This window comes from Anolis sagrei, chromosome 3 (genome assembly GCF_037176765.1).
Source record: "Anolis sagrei isolate rAnoSag1 chromosome 3, rAnoSag1.mat, whole genome shotgun sequence".
In the NCBI taxonomy this organism is placed as follows: Eukaryota; Metazoa; Chordata; class Lepidosauria; order Squamata; family Dactyloidae; genus Anolis; species Anolis sagrei.
This window is the reverse complement of record NC_090023.1, coordinates 108,722,076-108,748,589: the sequence shown is the minus strand read 5'-3', so window position 1 is coordinate 108,748,589 and position 26,514 is coordinate 108,722,076. Positions and strand designations below refer to the sequence as shown.

General features: G+C 39.1%; 1 protein-coding gene across 9 annotated transcripts in view; it reads left to right on the top strand.

Moving 5' to 3' along the window:
* The window catches only part of MCF2L (MCF.2 cell line derived transforming sequence like), a 131,457-nt gene that overhangs the window by 92,907 nt on the left and 12,036 nt on the right, over window positions 1–26,514 (top strand). For 6 of the 9 annotated variants that reach the window (XM_060769625.2, XM_060769628.2, XM_060769626.2 and 3 more), the window contains 21 exons: window positions 559–683; window positions 2,310–2,424; window positions 3,973–4,092; window positions 4,191–4,382; window positions 5,554–5,745; window positions 6,416–6,575; window positions 6,703–6,779; window positions 8,276–8,352; window positions 9,496–9,562; window positions 11,062–11,177; window positions 13,124–13,193; window positions 14,516–14,608; window positions 14,717–14,809; window positions 15,807–15,932; window positions 17,122–17,343; window positions 17,720–17,812; window positions 18,674–18,752; window positions 19,128–19,194; window positions 20,544–20,659; window positions 22,902–22,955; window positions 23,257–23,331. In XM_060769625.2, the coding sequence (XP_060625608.2) occupies window positions 559–683; window positions 2,310–2,424; window positions 3,973–4,092; window positions 4,191–4,382; window positions 5,554–5,745; window positions 6,416–6,575; window positions 6,703–6,779; window positions 8,276–8,352; window positions 9,496–9,562; window positions 11,062–11,177; window positions 13,124–13,193; window positions 14,516–14,608; window positions 14,717–14,809; window positions 15,807–15,932; window positions 17,122–17,343; window positions 17,720–17,812; window positions 18,674–18,752; window positions 19,128–19,194; window positions 20,544–20,659; window positions 22,902–22,955; window positions 23,257–23,331 (2,329 nt within the window). The remainder of the gene's footprint in view (window positions 1–558; window positions 684–2,309; window positions 2,425–3,972; window positions 4,093–4,190; window positions 4,383–5,553; window positions 5,746–6,415; window positions 6,576–6,702; window positions 6,780–8,275; window positions 8,353–9,495; window positions 9,563–11,061; window positions 11,178–13,123; window positions 13,194–14,515; window positions 14,609–14,716; window positions 14,810–15,806; window positions 15,933–17,121; window positions 17,344–17,719; window positions 17,813–18,673; window positions 18,753–19,127; window positions 19,195–20,543; window positions 20,660–22,901; window positions 22,956–23,256; window positions 23,332–26,514) is intronic. The other 3 variants (XM_060769630.2, XM_060769632.2, XM_060769627.2) reach the window with 2 other exon arrangements.

The window sequence follows — 26,514 nt, the reverse complement described above, 5'->3', positions numbered from 1 at the left end:
GCTGGATAATTACTCAAAAGTTACATAATTTATACAATCTTGTAACCTATAGACATTACCTTTTGGAGAATGTGCCCATGTCTGCTTATCCACACACTAGCCCAAATCCCAGTAGTCTTCATTGGAAAGGGCTCGAGCGCCTTCCATTCCCACTATCTCCCCCAGTGAGCCAAGGGAAAAGGTCAGTGGAGATGCAGGGGTCTCTACTTCAGATACCTTTGAAGAGGTTGTACTTGGAAAGAGCATTCTGTATTAGTATCTACCAGTCTTAATACAGATCACTCCAATCCCACTGCTAGCAAGTCTTAGTACCCAAGTCTGGAAACTTGGGTACATGGAAGGCTGAATGTATGCTGTGCCAGGGACTTTTACAATATATGTGTGTTTTGGCTGCAAGTTTTTTTCCTGGAAACTCTCTTTGAACAAGACTGGTTCACAGACTGGCACCAATCTACAGATTACCATTTTGCTCTAAAGTAATTTTTATGATTTCACATTTTATAGAACTGTGACTTTTTTTAAAAAAAGCTCATCTCTGGTCATCTACTTTTTCTGCAGGAGGATCTAAGGATAGCAGTAGATGAAGGCCATGATATTCTCCATAGTATTAGGAAACCAGTTCTTGAAAACCCAGAGTATAAGCTGAATCCAGATCAAGTGGAAAACCAAGTCACTGTGGAAAGGTAAGCCAAATCTAGCATTTCACATAAATGCTCATTGGTCTCTGAATTTAATTTCATGAATATATTGCATCCATGTTCCTCTTCAAAGTGACATCTAAGTTCGTATTTCACTGCTGCATGCATGTGTTGCACACTCACTCTTCCCTAAAACAATTATAATATCCAATCAGAGTGTAAAGTATTGTGTTTTGATAGCTTTTTACAACTACACAAATAGCCTCACAGCAAGATGAATATTTTGTTAAGGGGAAACAACACAGTTTAACAAAAGACTGTGCAAGTTGTTGCATCCCAAAGGAAGGTTTCTAGTACTACTACACTATGAGAACAAGAAACAACCTGGCAATGAGTGGAGATATTGGCTTAATTATTGCAGGGTTGGTTTGTTTTCGGTTCATTCGTTTCAGAGCCTGAAAATTGGACCATTATGGGGAGGAGGGTTCCCACCCACTGCCCCCCCCCCCTTCCTGGCATGAGTTCTTCTTTCATGACACCTACTGTTTCTACTTTAGAGTAAGAGGCGCTTGACTGTAGGCACTGGTGCTCACTTTCTGGGCCTACCTGCATGCCCTGCCACACACTCACTCTCCTTGGAAAGAGAGTGCATGTACGGCGAGGCGTGCAGGCAGGCCCGGAAAGCATACACACCTGCCAGTGCCTGCAGCTGAGTGCCTCTTCTTCTGGAGTAAGGGGTGCTCAGCTGCAGGCTTGTTCCGGTCATTCGAGAGAGTGTGTATGACAGGGCGTGCAAGCAGGCTTGGAGTGTGCCTGCAACTGAGCTCCAAACCTGCCTGAACACCCCACCAAACATGCACTCACTTTCCAAGGCAAGGAAGCAAGTTCGGTTGCACACAAAAGCAGCTTTTCATGTCAAGCAGATTTTTGTGTGGGGAGGGCGTTTCCTATTTTGTGCTTCCAAATAAAAGGAAGACACACAAAAAATGATAGCAGTAACATTCACACACATGTCTATAAATCAGAAGTTGCAACTGAAGGAACTTGTAGCAAAACATTTTGATTCTTAGGGATATAGTATTTCCAGCATGTTTATATTTCCAGTAAACAACACCCATGAACCAGCCATGCATGAGAAGAGAAAAACTTTCTGGAACTACATTTTTTGAAACTTTGACACCATATGACAATATTAAAATAGATGGCAATATCATTCTCACCTCTAGAACCTATATCTAAATTTATGCCAAGAACCTGGGAATTATATAAGTACAGCTGCAAGTCATTCCAACAAATGCTATGCAGCTAGAAATGTCTCATTCTTTTACTAAATGCCTTTCTTCAGTCGTTTTATTGAATCAAATGTAGTTTTATAGTATCCTTCTGAGGTCCAGGTTCTACATGAAAGCAAGTCCTGTGCATTTGCTTTCAAGCCTCTTATATTTAAACAATTGCCATAATTCCAATAAAATTACAGATTCTGTTTCACTTACAACAGGGATAAGGACTGTGTGATTCTCCACATGCGTTTAGTCTGCAAATCCTATCAACCCTTGCCAACACAGGGATGTTAGGAGTTGCAATCCTAGAGCATCTGCAGGGCTACAAGTTCCCCACCTGTTGTTCCAATGTATTTGATGTAGTCATTAACCTTATTTTCCTTTTTTAAAGGCTTCTAGCTCAGCTAGATGAAACAGCAACAGCCTTTGATGAATTTTGGTCTAAACACCAACAGAAACTTGAGCAGTGCTTACAACTTAGACATTTTGAACTGGATTTCAAAGAGGTGATGAATTTTAATGTTAATAAAAATTTAGTGTAGTTAGTGTCAACAAAGGTCAAAGACAGTACACCAGAAATGCTGGACCACACCAACAACCACCATGTCAGACTACACAGAGAAGCCATTGAAATCCACAAGCATGTGGACAATTTCAACAGAAAGGAAGAGACCATGAAAATGAACAAAATCTGGCTACCAGTATTAAAAAACTCGAAAATTACAACAGCAAAACAGCAGAGAGGAAACAACCAGGCACATCTTAACACCTCTCAACAAAAGATTTTCCCAGGCTCAGGCAGGCCTTCAAATGCTAATGAAGGTGGTCAGTTGAAACATTCACACCTAGCTCTAGCAGAGAAGAGCTCTTTGCCCCACCCCAGCCATTCCACAGATAGATAAACCCATTGTCCTATTTCCAACAGACCTCACTACCTCTGAGGATGCTTGCCATAGATGCAGGTGAAACGTCAGGAGAAATGCCTCTAGAACATGGCCCTATAGCTCGAAAAACCCCACAAGAACCTAGTGATTTCAGCCATGAAAGCCTTCGACAATACACACCAGTTATATTTTGAGTCTTGTATTACCTCGTTCTTGTTTTGTTTTTGTTTTTTCATTTATCTACCATTCATTTTAAATGTACTTTGTCTCAGGTAGTGGTATGAAATGAGATTTTTTAATACTCACAATACAATTGATATTTCATTAAGTGAATCATTCATTAAAGTAATGAAAAATTAAGAATAACAAATGAAAATCTGTAATATTCAAACATTATTTTTAATAATTGAAATATGTAACAGATGAGATACAATAAAATTATATGAATGAGGGCTGGAAATTTAAAGATTGGGTTGCTATATGGCCATGTTCCAGAAGCATTCTCTCCTGCCGTTTCGCCTACATCTATGGCAGGCTTCCTCAGAGGTTGTGAGGGCTGTTGGGAACCTGACAAGTGAGATTTATATATTTAAAATTGTTTATATAAGCTCCGTAGTTCAAGTTAAGTATCTCTTATCCAAAATTCTTGGTCCCTGAAGTGTTTTGGATTTTGGACTTTTCCATATTTTTGGAATACCAGTATTTTCATATGTGTACATAAAGAGCTATCTTGAAGAAAATAATGTTGTACATTAAACAAAGATTGAATACACCAAACCATCTTAAAGCAAAAGTTCCACTATCTCAAATACCCATATAGACAATTTCAGATTTTGAAAATCCAGATAAGGAATGCTCAACCTTGTATTGATTTAACAAGGTTTCCAGTGAAAGGGCTCGAAAGGCTTTCTACGATTGATAGTGTTTCAATTCCAAGGGCCATGGAAGACGTCTGCAAGAGATATCATTTTATAGATCCTCATATATACATTTCTTTGACCATGATCCTAATGTTCAATACCTGAAAAGGCAGATAGCCTAGCACCTTAGTTTCTTTGATATTCTTATAACTAACTGAACTGAGATTATTTAATTGATTATTGATTGAAGTCATGTAGTGAAGTATGTTTTTTCATGCTTTCACTGATACATAATGATTTTTCATTTCAGGTCAAATCTGATCTAGATGCTGTGTCTGAAAGGTTATCTCGTTTCACAGAAATGGGAAACAGCTGCTCGCATGTTGAACACATTTTGAAAGACCTTGCCAACTTTGAAAGCAAATCTCATGTAAAGATTTGATTTTTTTCATATCCCATATTTTTGAAAGAAACTTCATCTGTAAAGAGTGACCACCTTACATTCTCTTGGTTTGTCCATTTTTGTAGGATGTTCTGGAAAAGGCCAGGATGCTCATTTCGACAGCCGATCAGTTTATACAGAACAATCATTATGCTGTGGACTCCATCCTCCCAAAGTGCAATGAACTCCAGCAACACTGTGGCATGATTGCTGCACAAGCAAATAAAATAAGGGCTCTCCTCAATCATTCTTTTGAACTTCATAGCCGGCTGGAGAAGGTAACCCTAACCTCATTGTTTCCTCTTCTCATTTGCTGCTATACATGCAGATATGTGATAAGCTTGCTTCACCTGTCACTTACTATTTCCTTCATGGGGTGGCAGATGAATTGCTTCTTTCCTGCAGGAATGCCTAGCTAGAGGGCGAGTCAAAGATCAAGTCCAATTCAACTCTCAGAAGGCTGCACAAACATCCCAACAAGAAGATCAAGAAACAAGAAAAGCATAATTAGGAGATCAGGAAAGGAAGCTTTATAGCAGATTAGATGACTGTGGCTTTCCCTATCATTTCCTGGAGCAGACTCTCTTCAAGTCTTTTCGTCAGAGGCAGACATGTTATCTTTGCTGCTTTGAATGCCTGGTTTTCATTTCCCACAAAATGGTTATTTGGGTTGGGGGTTACCCATGTGGATTTCAGCCGTAGTATTTAGAACTGTTGAAATGACACAAATCAGATTTTCTTAGTAGTGGGAATTGAAGGTAAAAGGTCTTTTGAAAGTGTGAAGGGATTTCTGTATCCCTTCACACTTTCATTTTTTTAGAAATATGAACGGGGCCTTTCCCAATTCAGAATTTTATTTTTATTTTCTGCCGCACCTTTGAATTAAGAAGCCCCCGGTGGCACAGAGGGTTACACTTGCTGACTGAAAGGTCGGCAATTTGAATCCAGTGAGTGGGGTGAGCTCCTGATGCTAGGCCCAGCTTCTGGCAACCTGGCAGTTCAAAAACATGCAAATGTGAGTAGATCAATAGGTACCACTCTGGTGGGAAGGTAATGGCGCTCCATGCAGTCATTCCAGCCACATGACCTACAGACAACGCCAGCTCTTCAGCTGATAAGCACCCCCCCCCCCAAGAGTTGGACATAACTGGACTTAATGTCAAGGGGAAACCTTTACTTTTTTACTTACCTTAGAATTAAGAGAGTTATATCAGAGTAAAGCAGATGCGTTTATTGCTTGAACTCATAGGGAATCAAGGAGAAGCAGCCTGAAAAGTGTGAATGAAGGAGGACAATGTGTTATCAGATTCAAATGGTACCAGTAGATTAGGGGTTATATAGAGGAAATGTAATCCAAATGTTTGATCATTTTCAATATATTGTACTTGGTTTTCAGCCAAGGGTGTTTACTTTCTCTATTTTCTTCTTATCTCCTCTTTGTGTCTGCAGTCCATGAGGTGGTGTGATGAAGGAATTTACTTGTTGGCTTCCCAACTTGTAGACAAATGCCAGACGCAAGATGGAGCAGAATCAGCTTTACAGGAGATTGAGAAATTTTTGGATACTGGCAGAGAATATAAACTCAAGGAACTGAATGATTTGTACAGAGAATATGAAGCTATCCTTAGTGAGGAATTAATGGTAATCTTGATACCAGGATGTGCATCGTGGTCTTTGATAGTCGTGAATACGTAGACACATGTGGTTATTCTAGTCTCACATTCTGTTAGGGTTTTATATTGTGCATCAATATATTCAATTTTTTTCAAAACTTCATTGGCTCAGCAACTGATGAAAAACCGCATGGTTCAGATCCTAGTACCTATTTATATAGAAGCAGTTGTGGTCATATATAGGGGGATTTGTACCTGATTTTTTCCTCTTTCATGGCTGTCAACCTTCCACTTCAGCCCTTAAGCAACCCTTATGAACACTGTGTAGGGCTGCAATGTGAGAAGTATAAGCAATACCACCCCTTTATTCAAGTCAGCTTCTGCCCACATATTGATAGAGAAGCAGGTTGAATATAGGACAATAGTTACGTAACTAGTAAACATGGCAAGACAATCAGGAGGCCATTTTGAAAAGCAGAGCAGCAATTCCACAGTAGGATCTTGATCTAGTTGTATTAGAGTCCTATTCTGTATAATGGATGAAAATAGTATGTACTTTAAAAACAGGGCACATTATTTGTCCCTCATTTTTATACTCAAGCTGATCAGAAGCAAGTGCACTCCAATCTGATTGTGCATCAATTGTCAAATAAGACGATGTTGAAAATGATGTTGGGTATTTCTGGGTTATGCTGCAGGAACACATACAAAAAGTTTTTCAGAAGCAAGAAAGCATGGGAGAAATGTTTCAAAAGAGGCAGGTCAGTCTTAAGAAGTTGGCTGCCAAGCAGACTCGTCCAGTTCAGCCTGTGGCCCCTCGGCCAGAGGTCTCTCTCAAATCACCTTGTCCTTCTCCAGGTATGCAAATGAGTGACTAGATTGCTGTGAAGTACTGAAAACAAACCACAAAATTAATTTCCCAAGTGTGTTTTTCCCTTTAGCTAATGCCTGTATCTCCATTGTTGGCTTCTATTTCATACTCTAGGGCCTCAAAGAGATTCTGAAGATCCATCCAGTCTTGACAATCCTATGATCCAGAGAATCAGCTTCAGAAGAGCCAAGGTATATTTATAGTTTGTCAGCAGGTGGGTGGGTTGAATAGGTTTTGTTCCTTGAATGTTAGCATGTTAATTTCACTGCAGGAAGGTGTTTTTTTTTTGTTTGCTTGTTTTTATTTTACATTTAAGAGAACAAGACAAGTTTCATAGTATTGTTTTCAATTTGTGCATTTGATCCCATGCTTATGAAAACAATTTGAATACGATCATAGGTTTTTAAGCTTTGAAGAAGCTGAAATGGGTGCACCAGAGGCAGGAATACAGTTTGGCACTTTCCGGGAGCTTGATATTATAGGGGTGTGCACTATGTCAACACAGTTTTTGAAAATCAGGTGTGGTGACTCTGGTACCATGCACTCCATTTGTTAGTCAGTTAAGTGCATATATAAATCTCCATCTCCTGAGATCTATTGAGAGCCTTGAAAAGTGGTAGATAATTACTTGATGGGGAAGAAATGAAGGGAACATCTAAACCTGTTTTATCAATGGAATTTCAAAAAGTTGAAACCCAAGATGCATGTGTATTCTAAATTCCATTTCTCCACTTCAGACACAAAAGTGCTTCACTTATTTTTCATAAATATTTATTTTTCAAACACATGCTTGGTTTTTAAAATATATTTTAGAACAATTTTTGTGTTTTAAGTGAAAGCTGAAATACTTTTTTATTCCATCTGTGCACAATGCTAGCAAGATGGGTCATCCTCCATTCCAAAGTGTTCCCAGGAAGATGTTATTTAGTGGGGAAATATGACTGGGAAAATGGGTAAAGTTAAACCTTTCTTTGCTTTCCATGCTTCCTCTAAAACTCCCCACCACAGCTGCCCTCATCCCACATGGGATTTCAAGAACCATGTTTACCTCTCAAGCTTTGAATGTGATTTTCCTGCTTCTTGGCAAGGGGTTGGACGGGATGGCCCACAAGGTCTCTTCCAACTCTAAGATTTATTCTATGATTCGAAGTTCTTGGGCTGCCACAGCAGAACAACAGCCAAGAGGAAGATTTACTATAGCCTTTTCATTGAACCCTCCCAGCCATCTTCAAGATCAGGGGTCCTCAAACTAAGGCCCGGGGGGCGGATGCAGCCCTCCAAGGTAATTTACCCGGCCCTCACTTAGGGTCAACCTAAGTCTGAAACGAAAGCACACAACAACAACAATCCTATCTCATGAGCCAAAAGCAGGCCCACACTTCCCATTGAGATACTAATGAGTTTATATTTGTTAAAATTGTTCTTCATTTTAATTATTGTATTGTTTTAAAGTGTTTTTTGCACTACAAATAACATATGTGCAGTGTGCATAGGAATTCATTCATTTTTTTTTCAAATTATAATCCGGCCCTCCAACAGTTTGAGAGACTGTGACCTGGCCCTCTGTTTAAAAAGTTTGAGGACCCCTGCTCAAGATATTTTGGAAGGAAAAGAAACAACCGACTTAGAGTCTGGATCTGTGTTTGGTATATATTGTAATAATTTTTTCTTTTGCTGTCTTTTTCAGAGTGAATTAAGTGAAATCCACCAAACTAGAGGGGGCTCTGTGATGGATGATGAAGAAAATCTAGCTGTCTTGCGGAAGTGAGTGCAGCTTTAGATGCTGAAGTACATGCAATATAGGAATACTTGTGTAATTTTCTGCAATGGTGTCATGCTGAGGCTTTGTAAACATTAGGCTTGGGCGATCCAAGTCATTATTTTCGTTATTCGTTTTAATTTCATTATTTTTTAATAATTAGAAACGATATTGACACGTTTCAGCAACCCGGAAGTGTTTTGCCCATATCAGAGCTTGCGTCCGCCATCTTCCTTACAATCCGCCAGTGAATCGTAAATGCAGGGGGCGTGACCTTGAGGAACAGCTGTTTCCCACCCCACCTCCTCCCTCTTTGCATCCGCCGGCTTTGCGAGGCCGGCTTTGCGAGGTGGGCGTGGCCTCCAGGAGGAGCCGGCAAGGCCACGCCCACCTCATCCCCCAGCCATCCATTGCCCTTTGCCGGCAGCAAGGGCAGGGGAACTCTAAGATTGCTTTAGAAATCTTACAGTTCCCTTGCCTTTGCTGCCTGCAAAGGGTGATGGGTGACAGGGGGATGAGGTAGGCGTGGCCTCCAGGAGGAGCTGGCGATTTCTAAAGCAATCTTACAGTTCCCCTGCCCTGGCTGCCTGCAAAGAGCGATGGGTGATAGGGGGATGAGGTGGCGTGGCCTTCAGGAGGAGCCGGGCGAGGCCACGCCCACCTCATTAACGAATCGATTCATAATTAACAAAATTTTGTAAATTTCGAATTTTTGAAATTGGAAATTTTGTAAGTAAAAAATAAAAGAAACACCAGTGCTCCCTAGAAATGAAACGAGTTTAGAACCAAATTTTTCCTTGATCACCCAAGCCTAGTAAACATCAAATTTAAATCATTCTATTAAAATGTAGCATGAGTGGCTAATAGTTCAAATGTACTATAATCAAATTCAAATATACGATTATCTATTAGATTGTAACCTGAGATTTTCTTTGATTTGAGCAATTTTCTGTATTACGCCGTATATGGTGAAACAATTCCGTTGATACTATTTTAGCACACTTTTAAAGTTCGAAAAGATGCAGTTATTTGTAGTTGTTGGTCTGTATCATAACCCCCTTCATCTTCAGTGCAATTTTTGAATAATATATGAAAATACTGAAATTTGAGCAATCACTTTTTTCTTCATTTATTCCCAATATTCACAGACACGTTATTAATGAACTTCTTGAAACTGAACGAGCTTATGTGGAAGAGCTTCTGTGTGTTCTTGAGGTAGGCATTTAAGAAGAGCTACATTAAAATATGTTTCTTGATGAGTTTTGCAGTAGAGTACACAATCCACACTAATTTGCTTATTTATTTAACCCATTTGTACCCTGTCCTTCTCACCCCGGAGGGGACTCAGAGCAGCCTTACAAAGGCAACAATTTGGTGCCACATGTAAATATACATATTGATAAATAAAAAAATGGATTAAATCCAAATCAATTAAAACATCAAACATTAAAGCAGCAGTTAAAATCACACAAAGTCATACTCCAGGACCAATCTAAGTCATCATTATGTTATTTTCTAATTTCTCACTTGATATATACATGCACTAAGTTATATGGTATCTGAACCAAATTTTTGTGGACTGAGGGGTTTCTTTTCCAGCCAAAAAAATAATCACAGAATGTTTTTAGTAAAAGAGTTGCTCTTCCAGTTTTGCAAAACATTTCACTGAGAAGAAGGATCCAGCATAGCTCCTTGTATTGACATGGCCTCCTGCAAGGGGCTGCTGCATCGACTTCAGGGGAGATTATTTGCTCTGTATCTTAAGACCAGTCTCTGTCTTCTCCTACCAAGACAAGGTGGATTGTTCTTTGAGAACTACTGCTGATTAGGGCAATATATTTATTTTGATTTATTTGGGCGAGGAAGGGAACTTATTCAAGAAAGGATCTCTCTCCTTTGTCCCACTTCTAGGTAGTGCCTGTTGGATGGATACAACCAGAATCTTTCCCTTTGGAGTCGAAGTCCTCCTTTCTGCCTTAATATTTGGAAGGACTTCCCAAGATAACTGGGGTCTTAGCACTTTGAATATCTGAGTAGATACAGTGTATTGCCCTTGATCCGTATGAACCCAGATGTTGCAGCATGGAAGAAGTGGGGATTAGGGTGTATTTTTTCAGCAACATTCCCTGACAAAACAGGTTTTCCAGCCCATAGCTTACCTCATTTTCTTTTTATAAGACAGAAAAATGCTTAAAAAATAACTGTCTGTGTCTAATGAAGGACATGAGTTTTTGAAATGAAGATTAAAACAAGTTAGTAAGTTTTTCCTCCTCTCTTCAAGTGCTAAATAATACACTCTGGTTTGGTTGCCTACAACAGATGTTATAAACAGGAACTTCTTTCAGGAAGGAAGAAAGAACAATTGGCTTCAGAGGTCACAGTATGAGGTTCTGTAGTCATTCTGCTCAGCTATAGAACTAGAACATTGAAATTAACAGCTGTATAAATAGCGATACATATGATTTCTTTAAAGACCCTTTTAAAACTAAAATATTCTTCAAAATTAACTATTTATAATTTCTCAATCTGATTATGCAGAATTTGTCTAGTGCTAAGAGGAACAGCAAGTGTAATAGAGATCTGAACTGGCAATAGCTCATGTTGAAATATTGCTGGGTGTTTATCAGCTTCAAGCAGTTGGGCTTGCAGGAGAGAGAGAGGAAGATGTTGAAACCAAATGCAAGCAATTCATCTAGTTTCCTTTTGTGTCGCAGGGCTATGCTGCAGAAATGGACAATCCTTTAGTGGCACACCTCATTTCACCTGGGCTGCAAAATAAAAAGGATGTATTGTTTGGAAATATGGAAGAAATCTATCACTTTCACAACAGGTTAATTTCTGTGCCTCATACATGCACAATGTAACATTTATAAAAATATAAAAATATTTTTGTGGGATACACTTTCCGAAATATTTTTTATATATATCATAATCCTGGATTGTTTGCAGAAGCATATTCGTGTTATTCAATATATTGTGGTCACCTTATTGTGGATTCCAATAACTATCAACAAATACCATAATCTTTGAGGTTCCATAAACACCTTTTGTTCTAATTTGATTTTGTGTGTGTGTGTGTGTGTGTTAATAATAGCAAGATGAATACAAAACACATTCAGAGTAGTTAAGCTGCTCTTTTCTTAAACATAACTCTTCATATATACCCCATAAAATTAATATTGAATAGGTGCCTATTTTCGCTCTTGTGCACAAGTAGATATATACTGAGCAAGAACGAGGGAGAATGCTAGTATTATTGGTCTGGGAAGGGCAGATGGATCACATATAAGCTTCCCAGTGCTACTTTCTCTGAAATAAATGTCAATCTGTTCTTGGCACTGTGAGGCTAGCCATCTGTTCCCTCCCCAAGCCTGTTACTGAAGATAACAAACAGCTTTTTGGGTCACTCAGAAACAATCGCAATCAAGAACACAGGCCATGCCAAGAGTAAATTTGAAAGAAGAAAGGGCGTCACTGAATGTGACACAGAGTGCAAGAGAGTGGGAAGAGCAATGGGTTAAAAGAGAAAGGGGAAGAAAGTAAAACAGGGGAGAGAGGTAGAACCAGGTTAGAATGATTTCCAAAAATAGTTTGGAATTTTCTCTTTTGCAGCTTTGGGAGGAAAAATCCTCCCCTCTCCCAGATGCCGAGGCATTGGGCTGCTCCCAGTAATGGCTTAGTGGATTATCATTTGTCCAAATTACAAGAAAATGCCTCCTTTAATGTCATAATACCACTTTAGTTCTGCTTAAGGATCAGAACTGCTATCTCTGGAATTAAGGAAGAAAATATAAACTGATACCTCAGTACTGAAGATTCTTCTCTCCATCCAGTCTTGATTCAGACCTTTCCCAGCAAGCAGAATAATCCACACAGAAAAAGCAGCACAATTCTTTAGAGAATTGTAAAGCCTTGTACTATTCAAATGCATTAACACAATGGTCATCAGACAGCATGAAATAAAAGAATTCCAGTTTAATGTCTATCCCATCCTTTGGAGGTCTGTTTTTTTCTATTTATTCTGAACTGTCAAGTCGTTTATTTCAGGTCTTCTTTATGACTATATATTCCAAATTGATGCCTATAAGGATCAGAATCAGGAGCCGCGATGGTGCAATAGATTAGACACTTGTGCTAGCTGAACTGCCGACCTGAAGGTTGGCAGGTCAAATCCACAAGATGGGGTGAGTTCCCATCTGTCAGCTCCAGCTTCCCATGCAGGGACATGAGAAAAGCCTCCCATAGACATCCCCTGGGCAACGTCTCTGCACATGGCCAATTCACTCACTCCAGAAGCGATTTGCAGTTTCCCAAGTCGCTTCTGAAACTATTTTTAAAAGGATTCGAATGTAATAATCTTTTAAACCGCATTAATATTTATATAGTGCAGTTTTCTGAAGTATCCATAACACTTTACCAATATGTTCATTCTCTTCTTGGTTATCTTTGCTGTTTCCTCAATATGCTTCTCTTCCCATTGCTGTCTTCAATTAGTTTTGTAATGCTTGTCAGAGGCTTGTCTATTTTGCTTATGCATCTCAGGAAAGCAATATATTCATTAGTGGCGGTATTACATAAATTCCTATCACCATCTTCAGGCTCAATCATTCTTGCACAATCCTTGACCACATCATTTTGTATTTTTTCCTTCGGAAATATGCTCTGTTCCTGAAATTACAGAAATTAATCTACATTTTGATTAGAAAAAAACATGTTATAGATATTTGTAGGTTATTTCAATCATTTATCAAACCAAATTCTTATATTTTTTTGTAGAATATTCTTGAGAGAATTAGAAAATTACATAGAATATCCAGAACTGGTAGGAAGGTGTTTCCTTGAAAGGGTAAGTAGTAGTTTTTAAGTGAACTAGATCAAAAGTGTATTACTGTGTTATGTTTCCTGAAACTTCTAAAGATAAAATAATACATATCTATTTTAGGCTTTCATGATAAAACAAAATAACATGTCATTTCCATTGACCTCACCCCAATAACAATGTATGTTACTTGGGATATTTAAGTAAAAATTGACTCATGCTCAGGTCAATTGCTGCAGTAGAGGTCTTAGCTCTGTAGTTTTGCAAGAAGATCAGTGGTTCAAAATTTGGCATTTATTATCAATTAATTAAATAACAGGTGTTAGGAAAAGCTTCTGTTTATTCTGTTTTTGCAAGTCAGACAAAAAAAATTCAGCCTATTACAAGACTCCATGTTCCTGTGATAATGTAGTTACATAAAATGTTTCACAGATCAGCTACTATTGCCAGAATTTTTTTGGCATGCTTCTCCCAGTAGATTATATAAAGTGGAATTTTTTGTTTTAAGCACTTTTTGTATTTCTTTAGACACCCACATTCATTGTACAGTATTGCCTCTACATTTTCTGGGGTTGGAAGTGCAGGGCTTTTTTTCTTACCTTAAGAACATTTCTGTAGGAATGTCTAGATCCAGGGCCAGGCTCAGCACAGCGGGTTAAACCACCAGCTGCAGAAAATGTTGCCGATCTAAAGGTTGACAGTTCAATAAAACCAAGGCATAACGTCAAAACAACATCAACAAAATGGCAACTTCTAGGACTTTTGAGGCCCTGCAGAATGTCTCTGTGTTCGACAACTGATGGAAATTGACCCTGGAGAACCTAGAGATTTCTAGGGGAAACATATGCATCAAATTTCTCACAAAAGTTACAACAGTATTACTTTGAGGGTAAAATTCATATTGCTGCTAGTTCAAGGGAAACAATTAGGTTTTTAAAAATCCATTATTGATTTCTATTGTCTATGGCATATTTATTTATAATACACATTTTTTATAGATTACCTACACTTGAAACATATCAGCAAAAGCATATAAACAATCCATAGTGAGACAATATCATCATGCATATGTTTGGGCCCATAATTCCCAGAAGCTTCAACCATTGTGGTTTATGGTAGAGATAATGGGTGTTACAGTCCAAAACATTGAAGAACCACAGATTCACAATGAAAACAGCTATGAAAATCACTTTTAAGATATTAGATGAATTAAGTTAAGTCTCAATGCTTATTCGTATTAAGCTGAATATCTAATAGTCTGTCAGTAAGATGAGAATGTGTGCTTTGTTTATAATCTAAGAAACAGCTCAGATTGTTGGGATTTACGGTGCCTTTCCTCTCTCATTCAGATGGAAGACTTTCAGATTTATGAAAAATATTGTCAAAATAAACCTCGATCTGAAAGTCTGTGGAGGCAGTTCTCAGACTCTGTGTTCTTCCAGGTATCCTTCTATTCTATTAAAAATATATGCAAAAATTAATCAATGTCTTGTACAATACATCTGATGAAAACAAGTGTTTCAGTTTTATATTCATTTATATTTTAATAGGAGTGTCAGAGAAAACTTGATCACAAATTAAGTTTGGATTCCTATTTACTGAAACCTGTTCAAAGAATAACCAAATATCAGTTGCTGCTAAAGGTAAGAAAAACAGTATCCTAGACAGATGGCCTTAGGTTTTGTGGCTGTGACAGTTGCTTAATAAGACTAGCTTGATTGGCCATGAACACCAACTGGGTGACCATGGAGAAATCACATACTCTCGGCCTTAGAAAACCCTATGGTCACCATAAATTAGAAATTACATGAAGGCACACAACAACAAATGGAATGTAGTGGTTTTAATGTTGGTCTGGGATTCCAGGAGATCAGGGCGCACATCCCTACTTGGCTGTGGAAATTTGCTGGGAGACGTTGAGCAAGTCGCACTCTCAGAATAAGGCCATGACAAACCCCCTAGAACAAATCTTCCACAGAAAATACCATAATAGGCTCATTTTAGAGTTTTCATAAATAAGATTTGAAGCTACACACCAACAGTACCAAAGCGTATGTTATAATGACCTGCACTTAGACCACATTTTGTTTGGAAATCCAGCCCTGCCCTCCAGTAGGAGTCCTTCCTCTTTTGTATCACCCACTGATAGTTTGGAAAGAAGTAGGGAAATTTTCCACTCCCCAGGACTGGACCACATCACATAATAACAAAATTTTGAAGTAGAGCACTCTGAAATCTACTCTTGGGACATTCATTCTAGTGAAATCTGAGATGGTGAGTGAAATGTAATGTCTGTTGATGCTTTCACCCTCTGGAATCTGGAAGATCGGAAAGCCTTCTAGTACTGGAGGTGTAGGGAGTGGGACAAATACGATTTTTTGACTGGATCAAAAGGTTTCTTTAGATAAGACTCCTTTTTGTTTACACGTGTCTTTTTCAAGGTCATATAAGAAATGCAAAAGATAAATGAACCAAGGTATCCTCATTCTGGTTCTACTTGTATTCTGTTGTAATAATTTATTTTGTAGTGTTATCCTTTGTAGTGTTATCCTTTGTATAATATGCATCATAAGTTCTGTTGTTTTGAGATCTGAATTCCCCCTTAAGATTCATGTAGTGGTGTCTGTACTTTTTCTACAGGAAATGTTAAAATACAGTAAAAACCGTGAAGGTGCTGAAGATCTCCAAGAGGCATTAACATCAATATTGGGAATTCTTAAAGCAGTGAATGATTCCATGCATCAGATTGCAATCACTGGCTATGATGTAAGTGGTGAAATGTTAAAAATGTTGTTATGTAACAACAGAAAGAAAAATATGAGAAATAGTTAAATTGTTTGCATTGTCGAGGCTTTCATGGCCGGAATCACTGGGTTGTTGTAAGTTTTTTGGGCTGTATAGCCATGTTCTAGAAACATTCTCTCCTGACGTTTCGCCTGCATCTATGGCAAGCATCCTCAGAGGTTATGAGGTCTCACAACCTCTGAGGATGCCTGCCATAGTTGCAGGCAAAACATCATGAGAGAATGCTTCTAGAACATGGCTATACAGCCCGAAAAACCTACAACAACCCAGTTAAATTGTTTTCTGTAATGGTTTTTTCCCAATTATCTAACATGATGGTTATATTTCTGAAACTATTTTATTAATGAATGCTACTCCAAACTTTTTTTAATGCAAAGGGAACTGATTTTCAGGTGATAGCTTTTTTCTGCTTCTTCTGGATAGCTTTCTTCTTATGTTTAATAGAATATGATGGTGCCATGTATATGTAAATGTATAAATTAAACATATATGTATAAATTATTGCTGTCTTTATTCCTGGTTTTTCTTACATTGGAATTGAATATTAGGGATATTGCCCTCTTTCCTCAGGGTTCAGAAAATATGTGTTCCCAAAATATGTTGACATGTCTCTCTCACACATTAAAAATGCTGAGATTTGTAGAAATGTCGATGGTTTGAGCTTTAAGTGGAAGGCAGGAATTGGTGTGCACAGGCCTATAAAATACATTTCCCTCACACCACTCTTTAAAAATGTTTCCAGATGTAACTCTTCCCCCTAAAAAGCTAAAACTAATAAACTAAAGGTAGAATTGTGAGACCTGGAAATCCTCCTGTGTCCATCTAGGTTAGTGGTTCTCAACCTGTGGGTCCCCAGATGTTCTGGCCTTCAACTCCCAGAGATCCTAACAGCTGGTAAACTGGCTGGGGTTTCTGGGAGTTGTACACAAAAACACCTGGGGACCCACAGGTTGAGAACCACTGATCTAAGCCTTGGAGGCAGAACCTCCAAGGCTTTCACTGACTTTGTAAGAAGGGAGCACAAGCATAATGTTTGGTCTTTGCTTCATGCTGAGCTTTCCCCTCTTTCCATGCCAGATTAAAGAGGAGACAAAGAAGACATCTATATGTTCTCAACTGTTCACAAATATCTCTTGTGTGCTTTTTTAAGGGAAACATGAATGAACTGGGCAAACTTCTAATGCAAGGATCATTTAATGTATGGACTGATCATAAAAAGGGACATTCGAAAGTGAAGGACCTGGCACGGTTCAAACCTATGCAAAGGCATCTCTTCCTCCATGAGAAGGCAATATTGTTCTGTAAAAAGAGAGAGGAAAATGGAGAAGGATATGAAAAAGCACCTTCATACAGTTATAAGCATTCTCTAAATGTAAGACATTTTGAAATGTTCTGATTCTGTTGTGTTGTGTCATGTTATTGTTAGCCACTTTGAGTCCCTGGAAGATTTGGTGATCTAACTTTTTTATTTTTAAAGAAGGAATTCTAAGCACAGAGCAATGCCAACTTTTTGGCCAAATTACAAAGAGGAAACTTTTTGCCCCTACACATTACATTCACCAGCAAATCCTTTTTTTTTTTGTCTTGATAATTGGGGTGCGCATTAGATTCGATAGTGCACTAGATTCAAGTAAATATGGTATATGTAGAGAAAGCAGTTGTGGAACTACAAACTGATGTTTGCTTTGAGATGTCCACATACTATTATGACACACTAATTATCAATTAATATATCTGTTGTTTTCTAGATGACTGCTGTTGGAATAACAGAAAACATCAAAGGTGATGCTAAAAAATTTGAAATCTGGTATAATGCAAGGGAAGAAGTTTACATAATACAAGTAAGCATTTTTCTTTTAAATGGGCTGTTTATGAATCACAAGATTATATTATTCCTGACCTCTGTCCCTTCTCCAAGATGACTGAAAAGTAGAAAGAGAACTTCTTGTTTGATGGAAAGGTGACAAACTTTTCTTGGTGTGAGATGTTCTCTCTAGTTCTACATGTTTCAGAGAAGATATGCCCTGTATTGTCGAAGGCTTTCATGGCCAGAATCACTGGGTTGTTGTAGATTTTATGGGCTGTATGGCCATGTTCTAGAAGCATTCCCTCCGGACATTTTACCTGCATCTATGGCAGGCATCCTCAGAGGTTGTGAGGTCTGTTGGAAACTAGGAAAATTGGGTTTATATATCTGTGGAAAGTCCGGGGTGGGAGAAAGAACTCTTGTCTGTTGGAGCTAGGTGTGAATGTTTCAATTGGCCACCTTGATTAGCATTTGATGGCCTGACAGTTTTTAGGTGTGGCTTGTTCCTGCCTGAGGGAATCCTTTTTTGAGAGGTGATTAGCTGTTCCTGATTGTTTCCTGTCTGGAGTTCCCCAGCGTTTGAGTTTTGTCTTTTATTTGCTGTTACAATTTTAGAGTTTGCTCTTAAGCATTTTTCTTGATAGAAAACTATGCAGTAACTGTCATCCTCATCATCAACAGCAACTGCTGCTAAAGCAACAAGGCTTATTAATATCCATGCACATCTGTTCCTTCTAGTAAAAAAGTGACAATAACAATATCCAGTTCCTTTTTTACATCAGCAAAAACAAGTTCTCATTTTTAAGCCCCCAGGATGTTGGTTTTGTCTCTTTTCCTTTTGTTGGTTTAATCAGTGACAAGCAGCTGACTTGTTAACTTTTCCTTTTTGACACAGGCCCCAACCCCTGAAGTCAAAGCCACTTGGGTAAATGCAATCAGAAAAGTATTGACCAGCCAACTGCAGGCATTTCGACGTAAGTCTCCCAATAATAATAATAACAACAACAACAGCTTACCCTTCAGTGTGATTACTGTCTGCATTTTTTTCTAAAAAACACAAACACCTGTTGACTTTTGCAAGACAGACTAAAGAATTTGCAATTAGGGACAGTGATGAAAACAAAAGTTGACATTGAGTAGGTGTTGCTCACATATGTCTCCAGTTGTAGCCCATCTAGTTCTTTCCAAACTGTCTACTTCTACCCAAACACTGATGAAAACTCTATATTCAGCTTATCATAATGTAGTTAGAAATGTAATGAATTTGAGCTTTTCAACAAAGAAGTTTCAAAAACCGAACCAAAGGTTCAGTTTATAGTACAGTTAATAAGATATTCTCTTTCTTACAGAAGCTAGCCAGCACAGGATTCTAGAGCATACACACAGTTTACCGTTACCTGCATCATCTAACACAAGGTGAGTTCCTATCTATTTTACAACTTATTAAGAAAATAAATAGTTAATGCTCTTCTGATTTAAGTGTGTTCTGCTTTGCACTCCTCTGTTCAATTAACAGATATAACTTGAGGGTTTATTTCAGGTTCTTTTACAAGTGCTTTATAGTATCCGTGGTGGCGCAGGGGGTTAAACATTTGTGTCGGCTGAACTGCTGACGTGAAGACCTGAAGGTCAGCAGTTCGAATCAACAAGACTGAGTGAGCTCCCAACTGTCAGGCCCAGCTTCCCATGTGGAGATATGAGAGAAGCCTCCCACAGGATGGTAACACATCCGGGCATCCTCTGCGCAATGTCTCTGTAGTTGGCCAATTCTCTCACACCAGAAGCAACTTGCAGTATATTCTCACTTTGCTTCTAACACAATAAAAAATAGCATCACAATGTTTATGCACACCTATTACTAGAAACCTTGCTTTTCCACATGGTCATGAACAATAAACTGTATATCATAACTTACCTTTCTGGGTTCCTTTGTATTTTTAAAAGGATGATTACTTCACACATTTGTGCCTTAGGGGTAAAGATAAAGGTTGTCCCCTGACATTAAGTCCAGTTGTGTCTGATTTTGGGCGTTGGTGCTCATCTCCATTTCTAAGCCAAAGAGTCAGCGTTGTCAGTAGACACCTCCAAGGTCATGTGACTGGCATGACTGCATGGAGCGCCGTTACCTTCCTGCTAGAGCGGTACCTATTGATCTACTCACACTGCATGTTTTCGAACTGCTAGGTTGGCAGAAGCTGGGGCTGGCAGCAGAAGCTCACGCTGCTCCCCAGATTCGAACCTGCGACCTTTCAGTCAACAAACTCAGCAGCTCAGCGGTTTAACCCTCTGCGTCACTGGGGGTTCCCTTACTTACTTTTTATTTATTGACTTTTTATTTGTTTAGGGAATTTCTATACTGCCTTTTTCTCCTTGCAGACTCAAGGCAGCTTGCAGCATAAAAACACACAAATTCCAACAGTTAAAATATGTGTACAACAATAAAATAATGGTAAAACAACAGCCAGAAGATCAATAAAAGAAATAAAATCTGTGACCCTGTGTCTGATGCAACTTCCTCTTTCCAGTTTTGGTCTGAAAATGTATACAGACATGAGAGAATCGAGGCAAATACAATATTGCAGCACAGAATCTCTGCCTGTGGAAACTCATTGCTTATGTGGTCAGCCATCTTAATGATATGTGTATAGAACATCTTTTCTCATGTATTTTAAAACACTGGCTTCCCTTGTTATCACGTGGTTATAGTTGTACAGTGAGATTCAATTTGCACCAGTGACTGTAGTGTCAATTTCTTCCATGAGCAGCCCTTCTCAAAATGACGGAAGGAACATCAGAAAACAGGAAGAGAGAAATTCTGACCTTGTATGTCCGGATGGTTGTATCACCACAGTCACATCCAAGTATCCTGAAAAAGGCAAAGGTAAATTTTGCAGTGCATCTTGATTATCCTTGGGCATCAGTTAACTGTGAAGTGGGAGGAATTAAGTTACGAAGCATAAAAGGATTAAAATGGTAACATCTTATTTTATTCGTAATTAGTAAAAACAACAGCTCTAGGGAAATTGAAGGTTTCCATATTAATAAATATCAGCCGGCATCATCTGATGTTGTTGTTAATATCTGGTTAGCACATCTTCAAAATAACGCATTCACCTAAATCAGTGTTTCTAAACTTTCCTAATGCCATGAACTCTTAATACAGTTCCTCATGTTGTGGTGACCCCCAACCATAACATTATTTTTGTTGCTACTTCATAACTGTCATTTTGCTACAGTTATGAATCCTAATGTAAATATCTGATCTGCAGGATGTATTTTCATTCCTTGGACCAAATTTGGCAAAAATACCTGATATGCCCAAATTTGAATACTGGTGGGGTTGGGGGATATTGATTTATCATTTGGGAGTTGCAGTTGCAGGGACTTATAATTTACCTACAATCAAAGAGCATTCTGAACTCCACCAATGATGGAATTGAACCAATCTTGGCACACAGAACTCCCATGACCAACAGAAATTACTGGAAGGGTTTGGTGGGCATTGACCTTGAGTTTTGGAATTGTAGTCTATGTGCAAACTGCTTTGAGTCCTAGGGGTGAGAAAAGCGGTATATAAATGCTGTAAATAAATAAATAAATAAATAATAGTCCACCTACATCCAGAGAGCACTCAAACAATGACGGATCTGGACCAAACTTGGCACAAATACTCAATATGCCCAAATGTGAACACTGGTGGAGTTTAGGGAAAATAGATCTTGACATTTGGGAGTTGTAGTTGCTGGGATTTATAGTTCACCTACACTCAAAGAGCATTCTGAACCCCACCAATGGCAGAATTGGGCCAAACTTCCCGCACAGAATCCCCATGACCAACAGAAAATACTTTGTTTTCTGATGGTCTTTGACGACCCTTCTGACACCCTCTCGCGTGCTCCCCCCCCCCCCCCGGGTTCCCGACCCCCAAGTTGAGAAACGTTGACCTAAATTATTTGCAAAAAACCCCAAACCTGAGTTACGGAAACTTGTTTTCCTTTATTAGTTAGTTTCCAAAGAGATCATTAAGTCATTTGCAGGTGGAAAAGGTGTAATAATAATAAATATCTAAATGGGGCTGCTGATTTAATCAAATATCAGTCATTCTTACTTTTTAAAAAGCCTGCTTTTCTGGCACTGCCTCTAGTTTATCTTAAAGCCCTTCCACACAGGCCCTATATCCCAGAATTTGATCCCAGGTTTTCTGTTTATCCCAGATTATCAGGCAGTGGGGACTCATATAATCCAGTGTAAAGCAGAAAACCTGGGATCAGATTTATTTATTAACTATATATTTCCTACATTTATACCCCGCTCTTCTCACCCCCAAGGGGGGGACTCAGGGCGTCCTCACAAAAGCACCATACAGTGTCATCATCATAAAACAATCAACACTACATTAAAAATATTACAAAAATATTAAAACAGTAGTTAAAAACAATTGATTAACACATGCCTATTAAACATCAGAATCCAAAATCCAGTCCGGGTCAAATCATTGCCATAAGTGTTAAAATCTTCTTTCACTAGCTGTTCACTGATCCCAGATCCTGGGATATAGGGTCTGTCTGGAAGGGGCCTTAGTTTTTGTATGTTCTTTTTCCCCCACCTCTTCTGCAGTTTTTTCTTCTCTCTTTCTTTTCCCCACAGCTATTTTGTTGAAGGTGTTAGGTAACTATTCCTACCTCAGGTGGCTCGGCTTTTAAAAAAAAACAAAAAGAAAACAAAACTTTCCACTGGAAAAAAAACATTTCTAACCTTAAAAGTCTGGAAATGTGCATTTTAAGAAACTACATTTTTCTCACAGTAATTGGCATTGTCCATTGTGAAGAGTCAGGAGTGATTTTGAAAAGAAAGGTCTGAGAGAATATAAAGGTAAACTAATCTGGAAAAGGTGAACTTGTTAGAAAACTGCTTCACAGATATCCTAAGAATGATGTCTTTTGTTGGGCTTGGTTTTGCCCAGAGATCAGGATCCCTTGTCTCCTTTCTTTGCACCATACTTTTGAAACTCTGCTGCTCTGAAACCTGGACGTTACCTTTGAGTTCTTTCTGAAGGCTGCTGATGAATGTAGTTAGCCAGTTCATTTAAGGTGAGCACTAATATTCCTTGCTTGCCTCTACAGAATCTCCTACCACAAAAAGCCAGACTTTACCAATGATCCTTCTTTCAGGACCAGGTACTGATACAGGATTTAGTCTTACTACAATATATATATGAGCACAATAAGTTTCAAACATACATATTAATTGTAACTTTGTCCCTTCTAGTACTTATTTTGAAAATGCATACGCTATTGTACATTGTATCTTTTGATTACCCAACTTTGAGATTTGCTTCTCTTTTGGGAATAAAAATAAATTTATTTTTCCCAGTATAAACTCAAAGGTAATTTGCATGCAACCGGCCTATTCTTCTTTATCTGGTTCTTCAGCTTATTTCTCTCTGTGTCTCTTTTGTGTGTATTCAATCTACTGCAGCTCCTCCTATCAGTCCTGACAAAAATATTAAACGACATGAAGTAAAGAGTGATCCAACTCCTTTGGGTCTGAGAGGTAGACCAATTCTTTCTTGTTTATATTATGGGATCCCAATATAATATATGCATTAATATAATATATGCACTGCCAGGCTCTTGTTTTGAACTACAGTGGGCACTCAGTATCCACTGAGGTTTTAAGACCTTCTATGCATATCAAAACATGTGGATGCTCGGGTCCCATTATATACACTAGGGTAGTAAAATGTCAACCCTTACATAAAATGATGAACATCTCAAATTAGAGCCAGAAAGAGCATGAAGATCTGTGAAATGGCTGGAAACTACAGTGGGATATGATTAAACTTCAGCATAGCGCTTGGCACATGGCAAAATCAAGGTTTGCTTTTGATCCCCCCCCCCCAAATATTTTTGGGTCATGGTTAGTTGAATCTGTGGGTGCAGAACCCGTGGATATGGAGGTACCACTGTTTTTCCATTTCCCGTTATATGGAATCAATGCTTAAGTGCCAGAAAATCCATAATCAATTATTATGTCCAGGAAACAATTTTCCCTTTGCATAGTTTTCTTGTTATTTTTTATACATAGAACTATTGGGAAATAACCTCTATATTTAGTCAATGAAAACAGATAGCAGCTTTGATTCAGGACAGCTTCTCATGCCATCTTCAGGAATTTCCAGGAACTAGAAGCAGTGCTGCTAGTACAAGAGTAAATCTAAATATTCTGGACACAACCTATGGGAAATGGCTTAATCAAACTATCATGTGTCAGTACTCACTGGTGTCATTGGCTTCATTGTGTACTATTCATATAGATTCACTCTTCATTTCCATCTTTCTATCCATCCTCATCTTGGATTCTGATCAATCACACTCACTAATGGGGATCTTGCCATTGATTTATATGCTCAACTGTTTCCCTCTCACATAAAACCCAAATGATTAAAATAATAAATAACTAAATAAATAAATAAAATTAAAACAATTTTCTTCCAACAGCAAAGGAAAACTACAATTTTTGCATATTACTCTCCTTGTATTGACCTGATGTATTCTGTGAGGTTTTTCTTTACAGGCATGTGTGATTTTTTAATGTTTTTCTACACAGAAAATGGGTTTCCTACACTGTAAATGCATTTTATGCACGGAAAATGTGGATTCTGCACAAACATGGAAATTTATTGTGTAGAGAAATCCTATAGAATACTTCAGGATGTTTGGAAAATATCAGAATCCTATATTGAAATTGTTTTTTTTCTGAAGGGGTTTTCAAGCAGAGAACAAATAAAATAATTTTCTTTTGGTCTCTAATTCTTAATCCCTTTTCATAATACAGTAATATCCATTCCTTTCCATAATATAGTATTTGACAATACATACAGGGAGCCACGGTGGTGCAATGGATTAAATCCTTGTGCCAACTGAACAGCTGACCTGAAGGGCAGCGGTTTGAATCCGTGAGACAGGGTGAGCTCCCGTTTATCAGCCTCAGCCAATTCTCTCACACCAGAAGTGACTTGCAGTTATTTCCATGCCGCTTTTGACACAATTAAAAAAACATACATTGGATAGATAACAAGCACTTGATACATTAAGTCCAAGAAATACTTTTGTTCTCCTGTGGCTCCCAGAGGTCATTCCAGAGAAGCCAGAGTGTATCCAATACTGCATAATTATAACAGCATGATACTATTTCAGTTGACATGATTCTATATGATCTATTGGTGTGTACTTAGGATTCGTTAGTGTACTCTTCTCAACTACAACACAGGAGCTTTCTAACAGAAACATCTGAATCCCCCACTAAACTACAAATGTTGGAATTCCATAGGACAGAGTAGTGATGATTAAAGTGGCATCAAAGTGCTATAACTGTTATGTGACTAGACTCACAGAAAAGGGGAATTCAAGCTAATAAACCTCCCTATATCACTAAGAAGAAATCTCTTGAATCTATGTACCCTTTCTGACACCACTCTTGATTGGTTATGGTTTACTGTCTAATGTGGTTTCTTTGTCGTGTCGTCTGTGAAATGAGCACATATGGGTCTTCTTGTGCGCCTGCGCAAAAAATCGGAATATTCTAGAGTTTTACTAAGTTTTTAAACCAATTAGAAACCCCGCCCACCACCCCCCCTCCCCCCCTGGCCGTATAAGAGGCCCCACGGCGTGGTTTCACTTTAGTTCCTTTTCCGCGCAACAGCAATATCTTCGGTCTATTCTTTCCTCTGATTTCTGGCTATTGAACTATATATTCTGACTGACGACGCTGATCTTCTCCTGCCCTGACTCGGACTGACTGACCATTCTCAGGCTAGATGTCTACTTTATATTTTAAAAACTGCTCGGCCTGCGGGACTACGCTCCCTGATGCCGATAGGCACTCTAAATGCCTTTTGTGCTTGGGCGAAACTCATAGCCCACAGACTTGTGAAATCTGTAAAAGTTTCACCACTAGGGCTCGTAAGAGCAGAGATGCTAGGCTTAAAGCTTTGTTATATGAGAGAGCATTGGCCCCGGAGGCTCCTTCTAGCTCCGCGCGCCACGTGGCTGAGCCCAGGCAATCCTCCCCCAGCACACAAATAGAGCAGCCTCCCTCTCCGCCAGGAGATAGGCTTGACTCACCCATTCCCCCCGCTCCTTCCACGGAGCCTCTGAGGAAGAAATCCAAGCCTTCTAAACAAGCCTCTAAGTCAGGCAAATCAAAAGAAAAAAATGCTAAACAGAAAAAGGGACGGCAACTCACTGGCAATCAGCCCTTGAGCCCTCCTCCTCTGGATCCGATGCCTCAGCCTCTTCCTCCCTCCCACCAGGAGCAGGAATCGCTGGCTTCCTTCTTAAACATTGAAAATCCCCCCCACCTTCCCCCCCTTGAACTCCTTTCCACTCACCTTCATGGCCAAGCCTCTCCGGATCCGGAGATATCGCCTCCTCCTCTCCCTCCTTCCCAGCCCTCTCCCCCTCCCATCCTGATCAGCCTTGCCCCTTCGGTACCGCTGACCAATACTCCTGTGGATCCGCCTTCGCGCAGGGAGCGCTCCCCGCGGCCCCGTCGCTCCGCCTCCCCTGATGACTCTCGGAGCCCTTCTCCACCCCCGCAGAAGCGCATGCGCTCTCACTCGCCACGCCAACCTCTTCCTTATCCTTACCCTGAATACCCTTATCATCTCTACCCTCCCCCTCCCCCTCCATATCCTCCCTATCCCTTCTACTATCCCCCTCCAGACCACTATAG